The 19,687-nt window shown below is 40.8% G+C and overlaps 1 protein-coding gene across 1 annotated transcript; it reads left to right on the top strand.

Annotated features, from left to right (window-relative positions):
• Nucleotides 1-812: 812 nt before the first annotated feature.
• On the top strand, nt 813-7,156 carry LOC111969948 (THO complex subunit 7 homolog). Its single transcript, XM_023996347.2, has 8 exons — nt 813-1,346; nt 1,763-1,883; nt 3,647-3,774; nt 3,917-4,003; nt 4,183-4,240; nt 4,369-4,435; nt 4,772-4,841; nt 6,952-7,156. The coding sequence occupies exons 1-8, from the start codon at nt 1,328-1,330 to the stop codon at nt 7,008-7,010; spliced, it is 609 nt and encodes a 202-aa protein (XP_023852115.1). The 5' UTR covers nt 813-1,327; the 3' UTR covers nt 7,011-7,156.
• Nucleotides 7,157-19,687: the final 12,531 nt, after the last annotated feature.

Genomic DNA, 19,687 nt, shown 5'->3' on the forward strand with positions numbered 1-19,687 from the left:
CTTGCCAGAAACAGAAGTTAAACACGTTAACGTTATGTCTATGTGAAGTTAACTAGTTAGCTAAACAACATAGTTAAATGGTAACTAGGTATTAGTTGAACCAGTATCTGGGCAGAGGAGACGATGAACTCGTCATATTCATCGTCTCCTCTGCCCAGATACTGGTTCTGGTATTAGTATATTAGATACTAGTATTATATTAGTTAGGGACTGTACTTGCATCTCAGACTGACACCATGGGCAAATTGACAGTTGGCTAGCTAACGTTAGCTCTGGGAATGTTGGATTCCAGATTGCATCACTTAAAACCAAGTGAATAACATGACATAACTCATGACATAACTACAGATTCAAACACAAAATATATAATCTGACTGTGAAATTAGCTGTAAAAGATGCCCATCTCACCAAAATGTAGCTATATTTGCAATCAATCGAAGAGTGTCTAACATTAGCGCTAGCCCAAGTAAGCTTGCTAGCTAGCTAGCTGGCCATGTCTTCCAATGAAGCTGGCAAAAGCACAGCATAAGTAATTAACAGCCTTAATAGGAACATTATGTATTTGCACTTACAAGGGTCCTGGACGTTGGGGGTGCAAATATGATGGCAGATAGGTGAAAATCTGTTGAATGTGGCAGATATTAAAGTAAGAAGATCGTGAAAAAAAGAACGAATGCAATGCTCACTGACTGTGGAYGTCTTTACCAGGTGCTTCCATGTCTGTTTACCAGAATGCATTCTGGGACGCAGACGTCACTTCACCAGCACGCACGCACGTCGCTGACCTGCCAGCACGCGGTTTCAAAGATCTGAAACTGGTGCCATTTTGTGTCTTGTCAAAGGGGCCAAGTAACAATTTTCAGCAAAATAAATGCACCGTAATGGTGAACGAAGAGGGCAGTTTCATGTGAGTCGCATGCTGTCACAATTAACACGAGGCCTTTTGACCAATCCGTGTCTTTTTTTWTTTTTATAAAGGTGGGGCATTTCCAGTAGCCATGTTTATTGGTGCCACAGAGTTTCCAATCTTGTCTTTGTTGGATCTGTCAAGACAACTGGGAACTCGAGGAAAAAACGAGGTCAAATCATGGCGCCAGTGATCTTCAGCTCTGAGCTCTAAGAAGATTTTCTGACTGGAATTCCGAGTTGGATGAACGTTKACATCTATTTTTCGCAGTCGGAGTTCTTTTTTTAACGAGTTCCCAGTTGTCTTGAACGCACTGAAGTCGAAGATTTCCGAGTTCTCACGTCCGAGTTGTTTTAGCGCAGCATATTTCCTTGAACAAATAKAGTTTTATTCAAAGAAGAAACTGTTCGTGCTGGGCAAATGGGTGCTGTAACTGATGGTAATATTGTTTGATATTTCCCAATGTTTTGAAATTGGTTTCTTAATCATGAAGCAGCTACCTGTCTTAAATAGTTCTGCATCTTTGAAATTGACATTTTAATATTTTATTGAAGGCCTCAACTACATTGTTTGGCTGGCTAACGTTCGCTAGCTACCGTTACATMTATTTGTTAGCTATGCAAGCTAATGAATCATTATGTTCAGTATTTCATGAGTACGTGGTGATAGCGAAACACACGAGATATGTAGCGCCTAACCACATCATTTTGCATAAGTGTGCATGGCGGACRTTTGAGTTTGTCATGAGCAACCAGTGTGAATGTAGTTTTTAGCAGCCATGAAGCTAAAGTTAGCTTGCAAAGGTTGTTGGTCTGGAGGTGGTCAATGTGCTCATTGCTAACTTCTCCATTACAGACGAAGTTATTCGAAAACGTCTTCTCATTGATGGAGACGGAGCTGGAGACGACAGACGTATCAATGTTCTGTTGAAGAGCTTTACCAAATGGTGCAATTCAACTGGGTCTCCTGAAGAAGGGTAAATGTGACTGCTTTGCCCTGCCCTGTGTGATAAGCCTACTAGCTAACGTTAGCTACCACCAATCATTGCTTTCAAGGAGAGGTTGATTTGACTGACAATGTATTTGTGTTTTATTTAACCTTTTGTTCTAACAGATAAGACACATTGAGACCTAGGTCTCTTTTTCAAATGCACCCAGTATAATACAACACAAATATACACATGATATGGATGGGTGGATAGATGTAAAGCACAAATAGAACATCACAGATCACCAAGAAAAACAGATCCCTCCACAAAAATAAGTCCCCAATCAGTACTTTAAATTGCCCTAACAGCACTAGAACATCAAGATGAAATGTCTTTTAGAATTTTGTTCCAGCAGTATGGGGCATTAACTTAAAGCAGATTTACCTAGCTCGGTGGAGAACCTAGGAACCTCGAGTTAACCAATCTTGTGAAGCGGTTCGGCAATTCTGTCCACACTTCAACAGCAAAGTTCGATAAGACGGATGTTTTTGAAGAAGGTCCTTGTAAACAAAAAGGAGTAATGTAGAGATCTACGGGTCTTTAGTGAAGTCCAGCCAACCGTTTGATGAATATTAAAACTGTCACCTGTAACCAAATAAAGGGCTCTATGCTTCCATTCAGCCGCAAGAGCATAAGTGAGGTCGGCAACTGATGTTTGGCGATTAGGCCTGGCACGCAGTCAGCTTTCAAATTCATCCAAAATGTGTTTGAAGGGTTTTATGTCATGTTTCTGTGCAGGCCAGTCAAGTTCTTCCACACCAATCTTGACAACCCATTTCGGTATGGACTTCCCTTTGTGCACGGGGGCGTTGTCATGCTGAAACAGGAGAGTGTCATCCCCAAACTGTTACCACAAAGTTGGAAGCACAGAATCGTCTAGAATGTCATTGTATGCTCTAGCGTTAAGATATTCCCTTCACTGGAACTAAGGGGCCTAGCCCAAACCATGAAAAACAGCTCCTGGCCATTATTGCGCCTCCACCTAACTTTTACAGGTGGCACTATGCATTGGGGCAGGKATCGTTCTCCTGGTATCCGCCTAACCCAGATTTGTCCGTCACACTGCCAGATTGTGAAGCATGATATATCACTCCAAAGAAAGCGWTTTTCGGAGTCCCATGGCGGCGAACTTTACACCACTCAAGCTTGTGTGCGGCTGCTCGGCCATGGAAACCCATTTCATGAAGCTGCCGACCAACAGTTATTTTGCTGTCGTTTCTTCCAGAGGCAGTTTGGAACGTGGTAGTGAGTCTTTGCAACCGAGGACAGACTATTTTTACGCACTTCAGCACTCGGCGGTCCTGTTCTGTGAACTTGTGTGGCCTACCACTTCGCGGCTGCGCTGTTGTTGYTCCCAGAGCAACACTTCCACTTCACAGTAAAATCACTTACCGGGGTAGCTGTAGCACGGCAGAAATTTGACGAACTGACTTGTTGGGATGGTGGCATCCTATGACAGTGCCACGTTGAAAGTCACTGAGCACTTCAGTAAGGCTGTTCTACTGCCAATGTTTGCCTATGGAGATTGTGTGCTCAATATTATACACCTGTAATCAATGAATGTGACCCAAATAGCCAAATCCATTAATTTGAAGGGGTGTCCACATAGTTTTGTATATATATATATATATATATATAGTATAGATTCATTTTTAACAGATTGACCAATGGTGTTTGACTTTCATTGACGTTTACATACATTTTTATGTAAACTATCTCAAAGTGAAATTGTAATGTATTCTTCTTTGCAGATTCACACAGTACCAGAGGATGTTGGGTACATTGGCACAATGTGAATTCTCAATGGGGAAGACCTTGCTGGTGTATGACATGAACCTCCGGGAAATGGAAAACTATGAGAAAATATACACAGACATTGGTGAGAGAAATGACACTGGCATCTCAGTCCTTTACACAAGGATTCTGAACTTGTTCCTGGACCGAGTTTAGGCATCCCTGCATTAAACTGTTCTACTGTCAGAACTTATAATCATGCCATATTTGATTCTCTTTCTCTTCAGAACAAAACATCACGTCAGCACATGATAAAATATCAGAATGCAAAAAGGAGATCCAGAGGGCAAAGAGAATACGAAAGAATCGTCAAGGTGAGGTTAACCCGGGTTCACTTAAATATGTATTAAAGTGCAAGATGGCTATATACTTTTTGGGGGAATTATCTATTGTTTTTTAACTTGCGCAATTTGATTAGTCTTGTGTCAGTACTTTAATACAGGAATCTTACTGGAGTAGACTTAAATGTTGCTGGTGTCCTTTAATTTTGCAGAGTATGATGCACTGGCAAAGGTCATCCAGCAACATCCAGATCGCCATGAAACACTGAAGTGAGTGTACTGCCTCTTTTTTCTACACGTTTTAATGGAGGCAGCCAACATGTACAGGTATACATGTACATGCCGATATTCATTTAGATTTTAAATGTGATCTTTTTTTATTTTATTTCTCACCACAGGCAGTTGGAGGCACTTGACAAAGAGCTCCAGCAGTTGTCTCACATCAAAGAGAATGTGGAAGATAAGGTAGGCCTGTTTCCTGTGTGTTTTATTTGACTATCTTATCGACTAATCTGTGCCCCGCACATTGATTTTGTACCGGTACACCCTGTATATAGCCTTGTTAATGTTATTTTGTTGTTGCTCTTTAAGAAATAAATATTTGTTTTTTTACTTCAGTTTATTTTAGTAAATACTTAAAAATGTATTTTTCTTTTAAACTGCATTGTTGGTTAAGAGCTTGTAAGTAAGCATTTCACTGTAAGGTCTACACCTACTATTCGGCGCATTTGACAAATAACATTTTATTTAATTATAGATTTGTATGGTGTCTTCTTAATACATTGTCTGTTTGTCCCTCAGCTGGAGTTGAGGAAGAAACAGTTCCATGTGCTCCTCAGTACCATCCAGGAACTACAGCAGACACTGGAGAGTAAGTATGACTGTTGGCGTTGTGCTCTCCTATGGCAAGATGGGCTATGGGTATGCTGGACTGTGTGTCGGTCATTATACAAGGGGTGGGTCTGGTCCTGAATGTTCATTTGTTAACTGCATTCCAGCCGGTTTCTATTCCAAAAGTTACCACCAGCTAAATCGATGATGTCAAAATGCTATTTACTCTGTTCCATCTGACTGCGCGATCCACTGTCTCGACAGTCCAGCCATTCACTTTATAAACTCACCACTTTAAATAGCATCTAGACATTCTCACATTTTAGACTAACATTTAGTTTTCAACAGCGGATATTTCTATAAACCTTGCTGTCTGTCTCTGACATTTGCAACATTGTTTCAATATTCAAATTCGATCTCCAGATATCCCATAGTAATGAATGTGTCGGGATGAGGCAGGCAGCTTTTGTCAGCCAGTCGAAATCACGAAGCATCATAATTTTTATGGCTGTTCGCTACCGGTCAAAAGTTTTTGAACACCTACTCATTCAAGGGCTTTTCTTTATTTTTACTATTGTATACATTGTAGAGTAATAGTGAAAACAAACTATGAAATAACACATATGGAATCATGTAGTAACCAAAAAAGTGGTAAATAGTTCAAAATATATTTTGAGATTCTTTAAATAGCCACCCTTTGCCTTGATGACAGCTTCACACACTCTTGGCATTCTCTCAACCAGCTTCACCTGGAATGCTTTTCCAACAGTCTTGAAGGAGTTCTCTCATGCTGAGCTCTTGTTGGCTGCTTTTCCTTCACTCTGCGGTCTGACTCATCCCAAACCATCTCAATTTGGTTGAGGTCGGGGGATTGTGGAGGCCAGGTCATCTGATGCAGCACTCRATCACTCTCCTTGGTAAAATAGCCCTAGCCCTAGGTGTTGTGGTGTGTTGGGTCATTGTCCTGTTGAAAAACAAATGATAGTCCCACTAATCACACACCAGATGGGATGGCATATCGCTGTGGTAATCATTCTGGTTAAGTGTGCCTTGAATTCTAAATAAATCAGTGTCACCAGCAGAGCACCCCCACACCATAACACCWCCTCCATGCTTTACGGTGGGAAATACACCGGTCTAATGTCCAATGCTCGTGTTTCTTGGCCCAAGCAAGTCTCTTCTTATTGGTGTCCTTTAGTAGTGGTTTCTTTGTAGCAATTTGACCATGAAGGCCTGATTCTCCTCTGAACAGTTGATGTTGAGATGCGTCTGTTACTTGAACTCTGAAGCATTTATTTGGGCTGCAATTTCTGAGGCTGGTATCTCTAATGAACTTATCTGCAGCAGAGGTAACTGGGACTTCCATTCCTGTGGTGGGCCTCATGAGAGCTAGTTTCATCATAGCGCTTTATGGTTTTTGRGACTGCACTTTAAGAAAATTTTCCGGATTGACTGACCTTAACAAGGCACACCTGTTAATTGATATACATTCCAGGTGACTACCTCATGAAGCTGGTTTAAAGAATGCCAAGAGTGTGCAAAGCTGTCATCAAGGCAAAGGGTGGCTATTGGAAGAATCTCAAATATATAATATATTTTGATTTGTTTAACTTTTCTTGGTTACTAGTTGATTCCATATGTGTTATTTCATAATTTTGATGTCTTCACTATTATTCTACAATGTAGAAAATAGTAAAAATAAAAAACCTTGAATGAGTAGGTGATTTAACTTTTGATCGGTAGTTTTGTATGTATACACTATCAATAGAAAACAGGTCAAACGAAACGAAGTGCAGTTAGTTTGCGGTCTTTCCAGCTTCAGTTTGAAGATATTGTGTCAGCGGTGTTGTAGGCTAGCTCCTCTAAAGAAGTGTCTTGATGATTGAGAATATTTTCTATGCCAGGTGAAATCATGCCACCATTAGCTCATTGTTATGGACATTTCCAAATAAATGTCACCTAGAAAACAGCTTTAACAAATTAAAATACCGCTACTTTGCTCTTCTGGCTGCACTTTTTGCCGTGACTTCGTCTCGGGCCTAACACCAGTACCAATATATCCTCCAAACACCGGCTTCTCAGGCATTATTACTTAAGTGATTGAGATCACTACCCTTCTGTAATTCTGTTTATGGATTCTGTTTTCTCAGATGATGAAAAGTCAGAGAATGATGACACTCAGGAAAGCTCCATGGAGAATGGAGAATGAATTCATCTCGGCTGTCAATGTAATTTAGTTAGGTACAATGTTTGATAATACTTTTCATTTGAACAATGAAGTTTCACTTGTGTTGACATTTTGTTTTTATAATACCTGTATGTATTTTTGCTGAATAAAGTTGACAATTGCTCTTCCACATTCTCTCTCATTCGAATGTCAGTGGGGTTAGGGATGTTTTATGAACAAGCTGTCACTGTGTGGGAGTGTAGCCAGGGGTTATTGTTTTCCTATATTCACCTTGGCACTAACATGACTTTGGTTTGAGGATCCTCTCACAAAATGTGTGTGTGTATATACACTGGCTCAAAAAAAATAAGGAACACTTAAACAACACAATGTAACTCCAAGTCAATCACACTTCTGTGAAATCAAACTGTCCACTTAGGAAGCAACACTGATTGACAATAAATTTCACATGCTGTTGTGCAAATGGAATAGACAAGGTGGAAATTATAGGCAATTAGCAAGACCCCCCCCCAATAAAGGAGTGGTTCTGCAGGTGGTGATCACAGACCACTTCTCAGTTCCTATGCTTCCTGGCTGATGTTTTGGTCACTTTTGAATGCTGGCGGTGCTTTCACTCTAGTGGTAGCATGAGACGGAGTCTACAACCCACACAAGTGGCTCAGGTAGTGCAGCTCATCCAGGATGGCACATCAATGCGAGCTGTGGCAAGAAGGTTTGCTGTGTCTGTCAGCGTAGTGTCCAGAGCATGGAGGCGTCTACAGGGTCTACCAGGAGACAGGCCAGTACATCAGGAGACGTGGAGGAGGTCAACAACCCAGCAGCAGGACCGCTACCTCGCCCTTGTGCAAGAGAGGAGCAGGAGGAGCACTGCCAGAGCCCTGCAAAATGACCTCCAGCAGGCCACAAATGTGCATGTGTCTGCTCAAACGGTCAGAAACAGACTCCATGAGGGCCCGACGTCCACAGGTGGGGGTTGTGCTTACAGCCAACACCGTGCAGGACGTTTGGCATTTGCCAGAGAACACCAAGATTAGCAAATTCGCCACTGGCTCCCTGTGCTCTTCACAGATGAAAGCAGGTTCACACGCACATGTGACAGAGTCTGGAGACGCCGTGGAGAACGTTCTGCTGCCTGCAACATCCTCCAGCATGACCGGTTTGGCGGTGGGTCAGTCATGGTGTGGAGTGGCATTTCTTTGGGGCCGCACAGCCCTCCATGTGCTCGCCAGGGTAGCCTGACTGCCATTAGGTACCGAGATGAGATCCTCAGACCCCTTGTGAGACCATATGCTGGTGCGGTTGGCCCTGGGTTCCTCCTAATGCAAGACAATGCTAGACCTCATGTGGCTGGAGTGTGTCAGCAGTTCCTGCAAGAGGAAGGCATTGATGCTATTGACTGGCCCGCCCGTTCCCCAGACCTGAATCCAATTGAGACATCATGTCTCGCTCCATCACCAACGCCACGTTGCACCACAGACTGTCCAGGAGTTGGCGATGCTTTAGTCCAGGTCTGGGAGGAGATCCCTCAGGAGACCATCCGCCACCTCATCAGGAGCATGCCCAGGCGTTGTAGGGAGGTCATACAGGCACGTGGAGCCACACACACTACTGAGCCTCATTTTGACTTGTTTTAAGGACATTACATCAAAAGTTGGATCAGCCTGTAGTGTGGTTTTCCACTTTAATTTTGAGTGTGACTCCAAATCCAGACCTCCATGGGTTGATAAATTTGATTTCCATTGATCATTTTTGTGTGATTTTGTTGTCAGCACATTCAACTATGTAAAGAAAAAGTATTTAAAAGGAATATTTCATTCATTCAGATCTAGGATGTGTTATTTTAGTGTTCCCTTTATTTTTTTGAGCAGTGTATATATACACCAGGGTTTGGAACTGGTTCAGGGAACAGAACCAAAAACCGGATAAGAATGTAATTTCTCAAGAAATGCAACCTGGAACAGAAGTTCTGAAASAGAACCGTTATTTTAAAAGTATGGGAACCGTTTAACGTTAATTTACGTTCCAGTCATTTTTTCCCTAGTCCCACAACAAAAATGCAACAAAGTGCCTATGACACGAACTTATTCCGGTGTCTGCCTGCAAGCTGAAAATCTTTGCCTATGTGTGTTTAGGCTACCTGCTCCTCAGAAGCATAGGTGAACTGTACTGACGTTACAAGCTTAAATAGGAAGATGGGGAGAGACCTTTTTATTATATAGAGAATGGATTAACCTTTTTCAATGCAATTGTTTTATTATAAATTGATTGAGAACACATTCTCATTTACAGCAATGACCTGGGGAATAGTTAAAGGGGGGATGAATGAGCCAATTGTAAGCTGGGGATGATTAGGTGGTATGAGGGACCAATTAGGAATTTAGCCAGGACACCAGGGTTACCACCCCTACTCTTATGAWAAGTYCCATGGGATCTTTAGTGACCACAGAGAGTCAGGACAACTGTATAACATCCCATCTGAAAGACTGCACCCAACACAGGGAAATGTCCCCAGTCACTGCCCTGGGGCATTTTATTTTAGACCAGAGGAAAGAGTGCCTTCTACTGGCCCTCCAACACCACTTCCAGCAGCAACTGGTCTCCCATCCAGGACCGACCCTGCTTAGCTTCAGAAGCAAGCCAGCAGTGGGATGTAGTAACTGTAGATTGGCCAATAAGCCTAGTTAGCACATTTCACGCTAGATTTATTGACTACAAAAAGGTCAAAAGTGTTTTTAATTCTGGTGCCTCTCTTCACACACACTTGTTAGTTAGCTAGCTCAAAGGACATTCAAATTTCCTCCTTAGAAGCTGCTCCTAGGTATAAATCTGTGGACCTAATTCAGATAATGCATGTCATAAGATGCCCAAGCCTCAGTCCTCTCACCCCATCCCCAAAATTGCAGTTGCATCTTGTGCCATAGGCTACACTTGCCTGTCCATCACGCATGTAAACAACTAGTTTGCCTGCTCTATATTCACTGATTGGAGAAGTAATTTAATGAGCCGAATGTAAAAAAAWATATATATATATATGATTTCGCAGGTTAAAAAGGAGCGGTATAAACCTGTAGGCTACTTTTTTATTTTGCTGGTTGGAACACTGAACAAAACAATTGAAAAATATTTTTGGTTCCAACCCCTTGTATACACCAGCTCTCACCACATATTTTTGTTTTTCATGATCTTTAATTTTACATTAGCATTTGAACACCGAAACATTGAACATGAGCACTTTTGCCACACCCTATAAAATGTAACCGTAAAACAACTCTTTAGGACTTTGATTTAAGAGAGATTCTATGGTGCCAAAAACAATGAATACAGTAACAATACAACAATTTTGTTTACAGAATGCATCTTCATATAAACCAAAAAAGGTTAAAAAAATTWAAAACATGATGGCAAAGTATTCTAATAGAGCTTGAATTACAGTATCAACCCATTGTTTCTGACAGGTGTCATTCCTGTAATACACCTGTAGTACATGTAATACACCTGTAGTTCAATTGACCAAGAAAAGACCATCCCCCCTAAATGTTAACAAGTAGCTGTCCATACTAGAACTTCACTAGGTAGGTGCGTGCCTTCATCAGGCATTTGAGCTTACTCTTGTGCAGCCCTCTTGCTGCCGATGTCAAAGTCCTCCTTCAGCAGCTGCCCAATGTGGTCTTCCTCCTGCAGCATCTGAAGCATCTGCAGCTGGGAAGCAGACTCCTGCAGCGGAACAACAGGGGAATCTGAAACAGCCAGACGCTGACTAGCAATCTAGTGAAGACAAAACCCGCCCATGATTYAATGTCAGAGACGGATAGTGATCTACCATCACTTTTGTCTCATTCAAGCTTTAGCCTTCTAGCAACGTTATATCACATTCACATGTCATGACACAAACTAGCTCAGGAAATGTACGAATTAGTTTAGGAGTTCCATTCCACCTCTGAAACTCAGCCAGTCCTATTTATAGTCAGAAGAGATAGTGGAAATGTACAGTCCCTTCGGAAAGTATTCAGACCACTTGACTTCTTCCATATTTTATTACTTTACASCCTTATTCCAAAATGGACTAAATAAAATAAAAAATCCTCAGCAATCTACACACAATACCCAATAATGGCAAAGCTAAAACAGGTTGTTTGAAATGTTTGTACATATATTAAAAATAATAAACAGATACCTTATCTACATACTTATTCAGACCCTTTGCTATGAGTCTCGAAGTTGAGATCAGGTGCATCCTGTTTCCATTGATCATCCTTAAGATGTTTCTACAATTTTATTGGAGTCCACCTGTGGTAAATTCAATTGATTGGACATGATTTGGAAAGGCACACACCTGTCTATATAAGGTCCCACAGTTGACAGTTCATGTCAAAGAAAAAAAACAAGCCATGAGGTTGAAGGAATTGTCTGTAGAACTCAGAGACAGGATTGTTTCGAGGCACAGATCTGGGGAAAGGAACCAAAAAATGTCTGCAGCATTGAAGGTCTCCAAGAACACAGTGGCCTTCATCATTCTTAAATGGAAGAAGTTTGTATGAAAATATATTTGAGAGGCTTCCAATAATGAACACCATCTGTGTTCTGTTAGACAAGTAACTCTTTATCCACATTATAGCAGGGGGTGACATARGTTTTTCCAGAAGCAGACTGTGATCAGTCATGTCAAAAGCTGCACTGAAGTCTAACAAGACAGGCCCCACAATCATTTTAGCATCAATTTCTCTCAGCCAATCATCAGTCATTTGTGTAAGTGCTGTGCTTGTTGAATGTCCTTCACTATAAGTATGCTGAAAGTTTGTTGTCAATTTGTTTACTGTGAAATTGCACTGTATCTGGTCAAACACAATTTTTTCCAGAAGTTTACTAAGGGTTGGTAACAGGCTGATTGGTCGGCTATTTGAGCCAATAAAGGGGACTTTACTATTCCTGGGTAGRGGAATGACTTTAGCTTTCCTCCAGGCCTGAGTGTCTGTGACAGCATGGGTAGCCCATTGAGGCTACAACTCATAGAAATTCCCACCCAGTTGACTACTTTAAAATAGCGGAAGCATGGTGGATGCCATCAATGGCCACTAGAAGTCTCTAAAATMTTCAATGGGTCTATGGAAAGCCATTTTAACATACGTTGACTGTACAAACATTATGAACACCTGCTCTTTCAATGACATAGATGACCATGTAAAAATGGCCGTCCTTCTCTTCTCCTCTCTACCTAACTTTACCTCACAGTCCCTTCAGTTTCCCTTAAGTCCTGTTAGTTTGGCTGTTCAGCCTACCTTAGTTATCCCTCACCCATCATAGCCCTGCCATTCCCAACCAATCAGAGCGCTTGGAAATGCACATCTGGACACTGCCCCTGCCCATTCAAGTCAGAGTGTTATCGTCGTCCGAAGAGAGAAGGACTTTTTATTGTCGACAGTAACTCAAGTGTYTGTTTGTGTGTGTTTTGACAGTTAKGAGAGTAATGGGCCTCAACATCGTGTTCTAACTGGACAGCACTGTGTTGAGCAGAACCTAAGCAATCAGCACAAGTTAGGCCTTTCACAGCCAACCACTCAGACGAGCTCCAGTTAGCCGTTTTTATAGACCAGGTGAAAGCTATGATTTCTTATTGATGTCACTTGTTAAATCCACTTCAAGCAATGTAGTTGAAGGGGAGGAAACAGGTTAAATAAGGATATTTAAGACTTGAGACAATTGAGACATGGAATGTGTATGTGTGCCATTCAGAGGGTGAATGGGCAAAACAAATTATTTAAGTGCCTTTGAACTGGGTATGGTAGTAGGTGCCAGCCGCACCGGTTTGTATCAAGAACAGTTATTTTTACACTCAACAGTTTCCCGTGTGTATCAAGAGTGGTCCACCACCAAAAGGACATCCAGCCAACTTGACAAAACTGTGGGAAGCATTGTCAACATGGGCCAGCATCCCTGTGAAATGCTTTTGACACCTTGTAGAGTCTGTGCCCTGACGAATTGAGGCTGTTATGAGGTTAAAATTCGGAATATATTAGCATATATTTATTAAAACTTAAACCAATCAGTTTCTGGTGCCTTGAATGTCAATTAACAGGAGGGTGGAGAGAGCACCGAGAGACAGTCTTCATGTTTTGTTTCCTTATTAGATGTTAGATGTTTTTCCTACTAATGTATACAACCTACTCCACATTTCGAAATTGAAAGAAAAATGATAGAAAATGTGAATTATTGATAAAAAAATGTTTTTATTTAGATTTGATAAATATATATATATATTTTTTTATGTAATTATTGATATAAAGAAATACAATTATTGATATGACAAATGTAAGGAATATATGTTCTAATGGCTTTCCACACTTGAACAGACTAAATAAACATTGAGCATCTGACCAATAGAGTACAACAGTTTGAGTCATAATACCCATAAAACCTAGCGGTCAAAGATGGAAATGGTTCCAATTGTTTTTCTACCATTAATTTTTCCCATTTTCAAATCAATTATCAAAACATCACGCCAGGCTAAACCTACGTGAAACACAGCCCTTATTTTAAGTGTTTCTAAAATCTCCTATGAGAAAATTGAATYGTTAAAAAACTATTAGAACCATTTCCCTGTTTGACCCCTAGGTTTTTATGGCTATTATGACACCTCCACTGTYGGGTTCTATTACATGAGACTTCAGTTCTGGGTTAACTGAGATTACAACATCCCCAATGACAGACAGGTTTGGTAGGATGTTCTCTATGGSCTGTCCTCTTTTTACACCACTAGATGTCCCTATCCCACCAGATAAGTGATAAGTTTCCCAATGGACCGGTGGTGTGGCCTGGACTGGATTGAAACAGATACATACAGTACATTCGGAAAGTATTCAGACCCGTTGACATTTTTTGTTAAGTTACAGCCTTATTCTAAAATAGAGTGTGCAAAGCTGTCATCAAGGCAAAGGGTGGCTATTTGAAGAATCTCAAATATAAAATATATTTTGAATTATTTTACACTTTTTTGGTTACTAAATGATTCCATATGTGTTGTTTCATAGTTTTGATGTCTTCACTATTATTCTACAATGTAGAAAATTGTAAAAAAAAATAAAGAAAAACCCTGGAATAATATAAAACTTTGGATCAGTATATATATATATATATAAATCTATATATTTTTTGTATATATATATATATACATTTTTGTTTCTCAATTTAGTTTTAGACTTGTAATTTTGTGATCTCATCAATGGTTATGTCCATTGCTTTTCATGGTTTCATTCACACTCTTTCATTGAAATAAATCATTTTTCTGTATCAGTCACCCTTGACACTGAATATCAATATTACCCTGAATAAGGTCTGAAAATCATTTGGTTCTGATGAGTAAGAGAGAGAGAGGATGGCTCTTTCTTTCACTTAATAAGACAGTTCCATTGTTGAGTCACACTGTAGGGTCCAGTGTACCACCCTGCTGCCTGGAGATTTGGCGAGATGCTGTGTCTTTTAAAGATGGAGCGTTGCCAAGTTAACGAGGTAAAGAGATGGAGTGGAATTTGCTGTCTGGATCTCTGTCAGCAGATCTGAAGTGACAGACAGGCTGTTGAGGAGGAGCAGAAAGTATTAGAGCGCTATCCTCCTCTCATTATCTTCCTCCAGTTCAGCTAAAGATCTCCTGGTACTTTGGCTTCAACTCATGACCCTGAAAGAAATTACAAAATGTTCACATTATTTAAAATGCTGAAACACCCTTGGTCGTGAATAAATCCTTGATGATCCTTGAATGAATTCAGGAGATTAGGCCTATATGATTTATGCAATTTAGTTATGCTTTTCCATGTCCAGTCATTACAGTGTACAGTATATTGTCACTGGATATCATTATGTTACCCCAACACAGACACCCTGACATCAGAGAAAATATACATATTCTATACATGATCTTGGATATCAGGGTGTGTCTATGGGATAAAAGAGGGATATCCAGAGAGAGAKATTGGTCACGTGTGACAGAGAAAAGTGTCTGCAGAGTGGAGTTAAGGCCTCTTAGCTGGTGTGCATTGGTCCTGCTCTTAATGACCACAGCCTTTTGGAGCAGAGAGAAACGCAGAGATACAGAAGCCACACAGCACAACACTGCAGCCAGTCAGGCAGGCCATGCTACTAGCACAGTGTGCCCTGATCCAAAACCCTTCCAGAGAGATGCAGTGCACCTACATATCCACAGGAGGGCACTCTGATGTCTTGATGATGATCAGGTGTGCGGAGGGTAGTCACGAGATAGCCACACTAGAATGTAATTGAGTAATGSACGGGTCAGTTTTTTGGAGCCGCACGCTCACCACGCCGCATATAATTGTTCCAAGAGCCGACCCGTTACCCATCATATAACATCAATTTATGTCATTGTTTTTATGTAGTAGGCTTTACTGTTATTGTTATTAGTAGGCTATTATTACTAATTCCCTTCCCCACATTAATTAATTTCTCTGCATGTCTATTCAACATTGGATAAAAGGAAACCATGCCATGAATTAAGAACGATATATTTTTATTTTCACAATCCGATGCATCACTCAAATAACTTTGAGAAAAAGCATTCTAATTAGCCTTCTTACCTAATGAAAGCATATAGCTGACATAACAAAACAATACATTTACATGCAATATTGTTTAGATAATCATATAGTTTAGGCCTAATTAAAACGTCAATAAACCATTCCCAGAGTCGAATATAGGCTGCAAAAATAGGCTACATTAMTAAGCTATTGGCAACTCAAACTCAGTGGTGGAAAAAGTACCCATTGTCAAACTTGAATAAAAGTAAAGATACCTTAATAGAGAATGACTCAAGTAAAAATGAAAGTCACCCAGTAAAATACTACTTGAGTAAAAGTATTTGGTTTTAAATATACCTAAGTATCAAAAGTAAATGTAATTGCTAAAATATACTGAAGTATCAAAAGTAAAAGTATAAATTATTTTTAATTCCTTATATTTAGCAAACCAGAGGCACCATTTTCTTGTTATTTTAATGTATGGATAGCCAGTTGCACATTCCAACACTCAGACATAATTTACATACGAAGCGTGTGTGTTTAGTGAGTCCGCCAGATCAGAGACAGTAGGATGACCAGGGATGTTCACTTGATAAGTGCGTGTATTGGACCATTTTCCTGTCCTGCTAAGCATTCAAAATGTAACAAGTGTCAGGTGTCAGGGAAAACTTATGGAGTAAAAAGGACATTATTCTCTTTCGGACTGTAGTGAAGTAAAAGTAAAAGTTGTCAAAAATAAAATAGTAAAGTACAGATACACCTGCTTAAGTAGTACATTAAAGTATTTTAAGTTAAGTACTTTACACCATTGCTCAAGCTTTTACCAACTGCACAGGTTTACACTTTATTTGGTCTGTGTATGGTCTAATGAACAAAAGCCTGAATTAATGTAATAATCCTAACTGATACTTAACTGAACTATTGAAAAGAAATAGGCCTAACTGCTTGTACTTTGTGCAGGCTGTGTATCCATAATCCATCTACCATGTTGATGTCCTTCCAAACTGGGGATTTCACTTGCGCAGCACCTGTTTCCATGATGCTATTGTAGCCTATTCCTTTAACCTTTCTTTTTATTTCTCCGGTTAGGCCTACGTTAGCCATTTTAGCGTGAGTTAAGCTATGCAGGGAGTAAACTTGCCAATGAGACATTCTCACGTGGGGAGAGGGAACATTATAACATTTTAGCACCACACAAATAGGCCTATGGGACAGTTCCCGGCCCCATCGAATCAAATCGATTTATAAAATCCTTCTTACATTAGCAGATGTCACAAAGTAATACACAGAAACCCAGCCTAAAACCCAAACAGCAAGCAATGCAGAAGCATGGTGGCTAGAAAAACTCTCTAGAAASGCAGGAACCTAGGAAGAAACCTAGAGAGGAACCAGGCTCTGAGGGGTGGCCAGGTTCTGGCTGTGCCGGGTAGAGATTATAAGAATACACGTCCAGATTGTTCTTCAAGATGTTCAAATGCTCATAGATGACCAGCAGGGTCAAATAATAATCACAGTGGTTGTAGAGGGTGCAACAGGTCAGTACCTCAGGAGTAAATGTCAGTTGGCTTTTCATAGTCGGGCATTCAGAGGTCGAGACAGCAGGTGTGAGTGAGTGAGTGAGTGAGTGAGTGAGTGAGTGAGTGAGTGAGTGAGTGAGTGAGTGAGTGAGTGACAGCCAGGAGTCATCAGGCCAGGTAGTCCTGATGCATGGTCCTAAGGCTCAGGTTCCCGGGAGGGGAGGGAGAGAGAATTAGAGGGAGCACACTTAAATTCACACAGGACACCCAGGTAAGACAGGAGAATTACACCAGATATAACAGACTGACCCTAGCCACCCGGCACATAGACTATTGCAGCATAGATACTGGAGGCTGAGACAGGGGGGGTCGGGGGACACTGAGGCCCTGTCCGACGATACACTTGGACAGGTCCAACCAGGCAGGATATAACCCCACCCACTTTGCCAAAGCACATCCCCCACACCACTAGAGGGATATCAACAGACCACCAACTTACACACACTCTCTTTTTTATAAGATGTTATTTTATATTTGATTAACAATACAAAACATACACACGACTACATCATACAAACATCACTACATCACACCTGCCTAGACCCACTAGCCCCCACCCCTATCTCCAGCGCCCTTATCAGTTTCTGCCACATGGCCTCAAACTGTTTGATTTTGTTTCTCTCCATCGCACACGCTCTTTACATTTTTAGATAGGGTAATAAAGCATTTGACTTTTCCATTGTGTAAATGACGGACGATTGGCCAATTTCCCGTTTTTTGTATACTTACAAAAAAAAGATKATTGATGAGAAAAGTATTGTCCAACCTAGGGCTGTTGCGGTGACCATATTACACATCGGTGGTCATGAGTCAAATTCCACGTAACCGTTTAGGCACTGACCGTTTAGTTATGATAATTAGGCTTCTCCAAGCTCTGATGCTGCTGATGGTCATTAGTAGCCTACCAAACTTGCTAACTGCCTGGTACTCAACACTCTATTGTSCCTCTAATCACTTATAAATCTAATCAAACACTTCATGAGYGCCCATGAGCTCATGTTGCACAACATTTCTATTGGCTACGCAACTGAGTGATGGCCTACTTTTCTCATCAATTATATATTTTTTTGTAAGTATACAAAAGAAAACTGGAAATTGGCCAATCGTCCGTCATTTACACAATGCCCTATCTAAAAATGTAAAGAGCGTGGGCGATGGAGAGAAACAAAATCAAACAGTTTGAGGCCATGTGGCAAAAACTCTACTATATTTATTCATCAACTTTACTAATATTAAGCACATTCCTTACGTGGCTGGTATGAAAATAAATAAACCACGGGAAAGCGTCCTTCATTTGCTATTTTTTTTAATCCCTTTTTCTCCCCAATTTCGTGGTATCCAATTGGTAGTAGTCTCATCGCTGCAACTCCTGTACAGACTCGGGAGAGGCYAAGTTCGAGAGCCATGCATCCTCCGAAACACAACCCAGTTTCGAGACAGGTGCATGAGCCCGCTGCACTGCTTCTTGACACAATGCACATCCAACCCGGAAGCCAGCCGCACCAATGTGTCGGAGTGCACTGGTCAGCGTGCACTGCACCCAGCCCGCCACAGGAGTTGCTAGTGCACAATGAGACCAAACCCTCCCTAACCCGGACGGCGCTGGGCCAATTGTGCGCTGCCCATGGGCCTCCCGGTCGCGGCCGGCTGCGACAGAGCCTGGGCACGAACCCAGAATCTCTGCGATGCAGTCTTAGACCACTGCGCCACCTGGGAGCCCCTCATTTGCCATTTAAGTATATAGATGACGTGCATTTTCTCCCACTGCCCCAGTTGAGACAGGTGCATGATAATAGTCCATTCTAAATCAAAACAAATTTCACACATTATTTAGTATATGTAAAGACAAGATTAAATCAAGAATAGTCTGATGGGTGTCAATAATATCACTTGTGAATGATGCCCAGCATAAGGCAAGAAACCATGTCTTTTTTTTGTGCAACTTTTTGAATCATAGTCACACACCTGATGTAGCCTAGCACATAGGCCTATATGTTTTGATAAGGTTTGTATCACATCTAAAGTGGCCAAATAACTTCTTAAAATGAAGCACARGAATCTGCTTTACAAGGGGTGTAGAGCCTCACTGGCAAACATAAGCAGTGAGTGAGTTTTAAGTTTGGGGAAGATCATTTTCACCATGAAGATGCACCTTTAGAATAAAGCATTCCATGCATAATCACATTTGTGGTCACTTTTGATAATGGTGTTTTCCCACTAATGGAACYTTACTGCCATCTGTGCATTGCCGCGTTTATAATGTAAAGAAATAGCCTAATAGTATTCTATTCTGTGCATTTTGGGGTGGTATGTAGCATAGTGGATAAGCCTAGTGGTTAGAGCATTGGYACAGTAACCGAAAGGTTGCTGGATCGAATCCCCGAACTAACAAGGTAAAAATCTGTCGTTCTGCCACTGAACAAGGCAATTTTTTAAAACAATTTTTCTTTGAGTTTAACCTGTAGTTCTTGACTCTCTTCAGAAGTAAAAAAAAATCATATTCCTGCTTAAATTTAGAAATGTTGTTTTCTTCTTGAACTTTTATGGGCTTTTTCTAAAATAGTGATTTCTTTTTCTTTAATTTCTACATCAGATT

The sequence above is a fragment of the Salvelinus sp. IW2-2015 genome, linkage group LG11 (genome assembly GCF_002910315.2).
Source record: "Salvelinus sp. IW2-2015 linkage group LG11, ASM291031v2, whole genome shotgun sequence".
Classification (NCBI taxonomy): Eukaryota; Metazoa; Chordata; class Actinopteri; order Salmoniformes; family Salmonidae; genus Salvelinus; species Salvelinus sp. IW2-2015.

What these genes read in the sequence shown, in the direction of transcription:
- LOC111969948 (XM_023996347.2), top strand. An exon ending in GATCGCCATGAAACACTGAA is followed by an intron (nt 4,241 to 4,368) that starts GTGAGTGTACTG and finishes TTCTCACCACAG; the next exon opens with GCAGTTGGAGGCACTTGACA. An exon ending in AAGAGAATGTGGAAGATAAG is followed by an intron (nt 4,436 to 4,771) that starts GTAGGCCTGTTT and finishes TTTGTCCCTCAG; the next exon opens with CTGGAGTTGAGGAAGAAACA.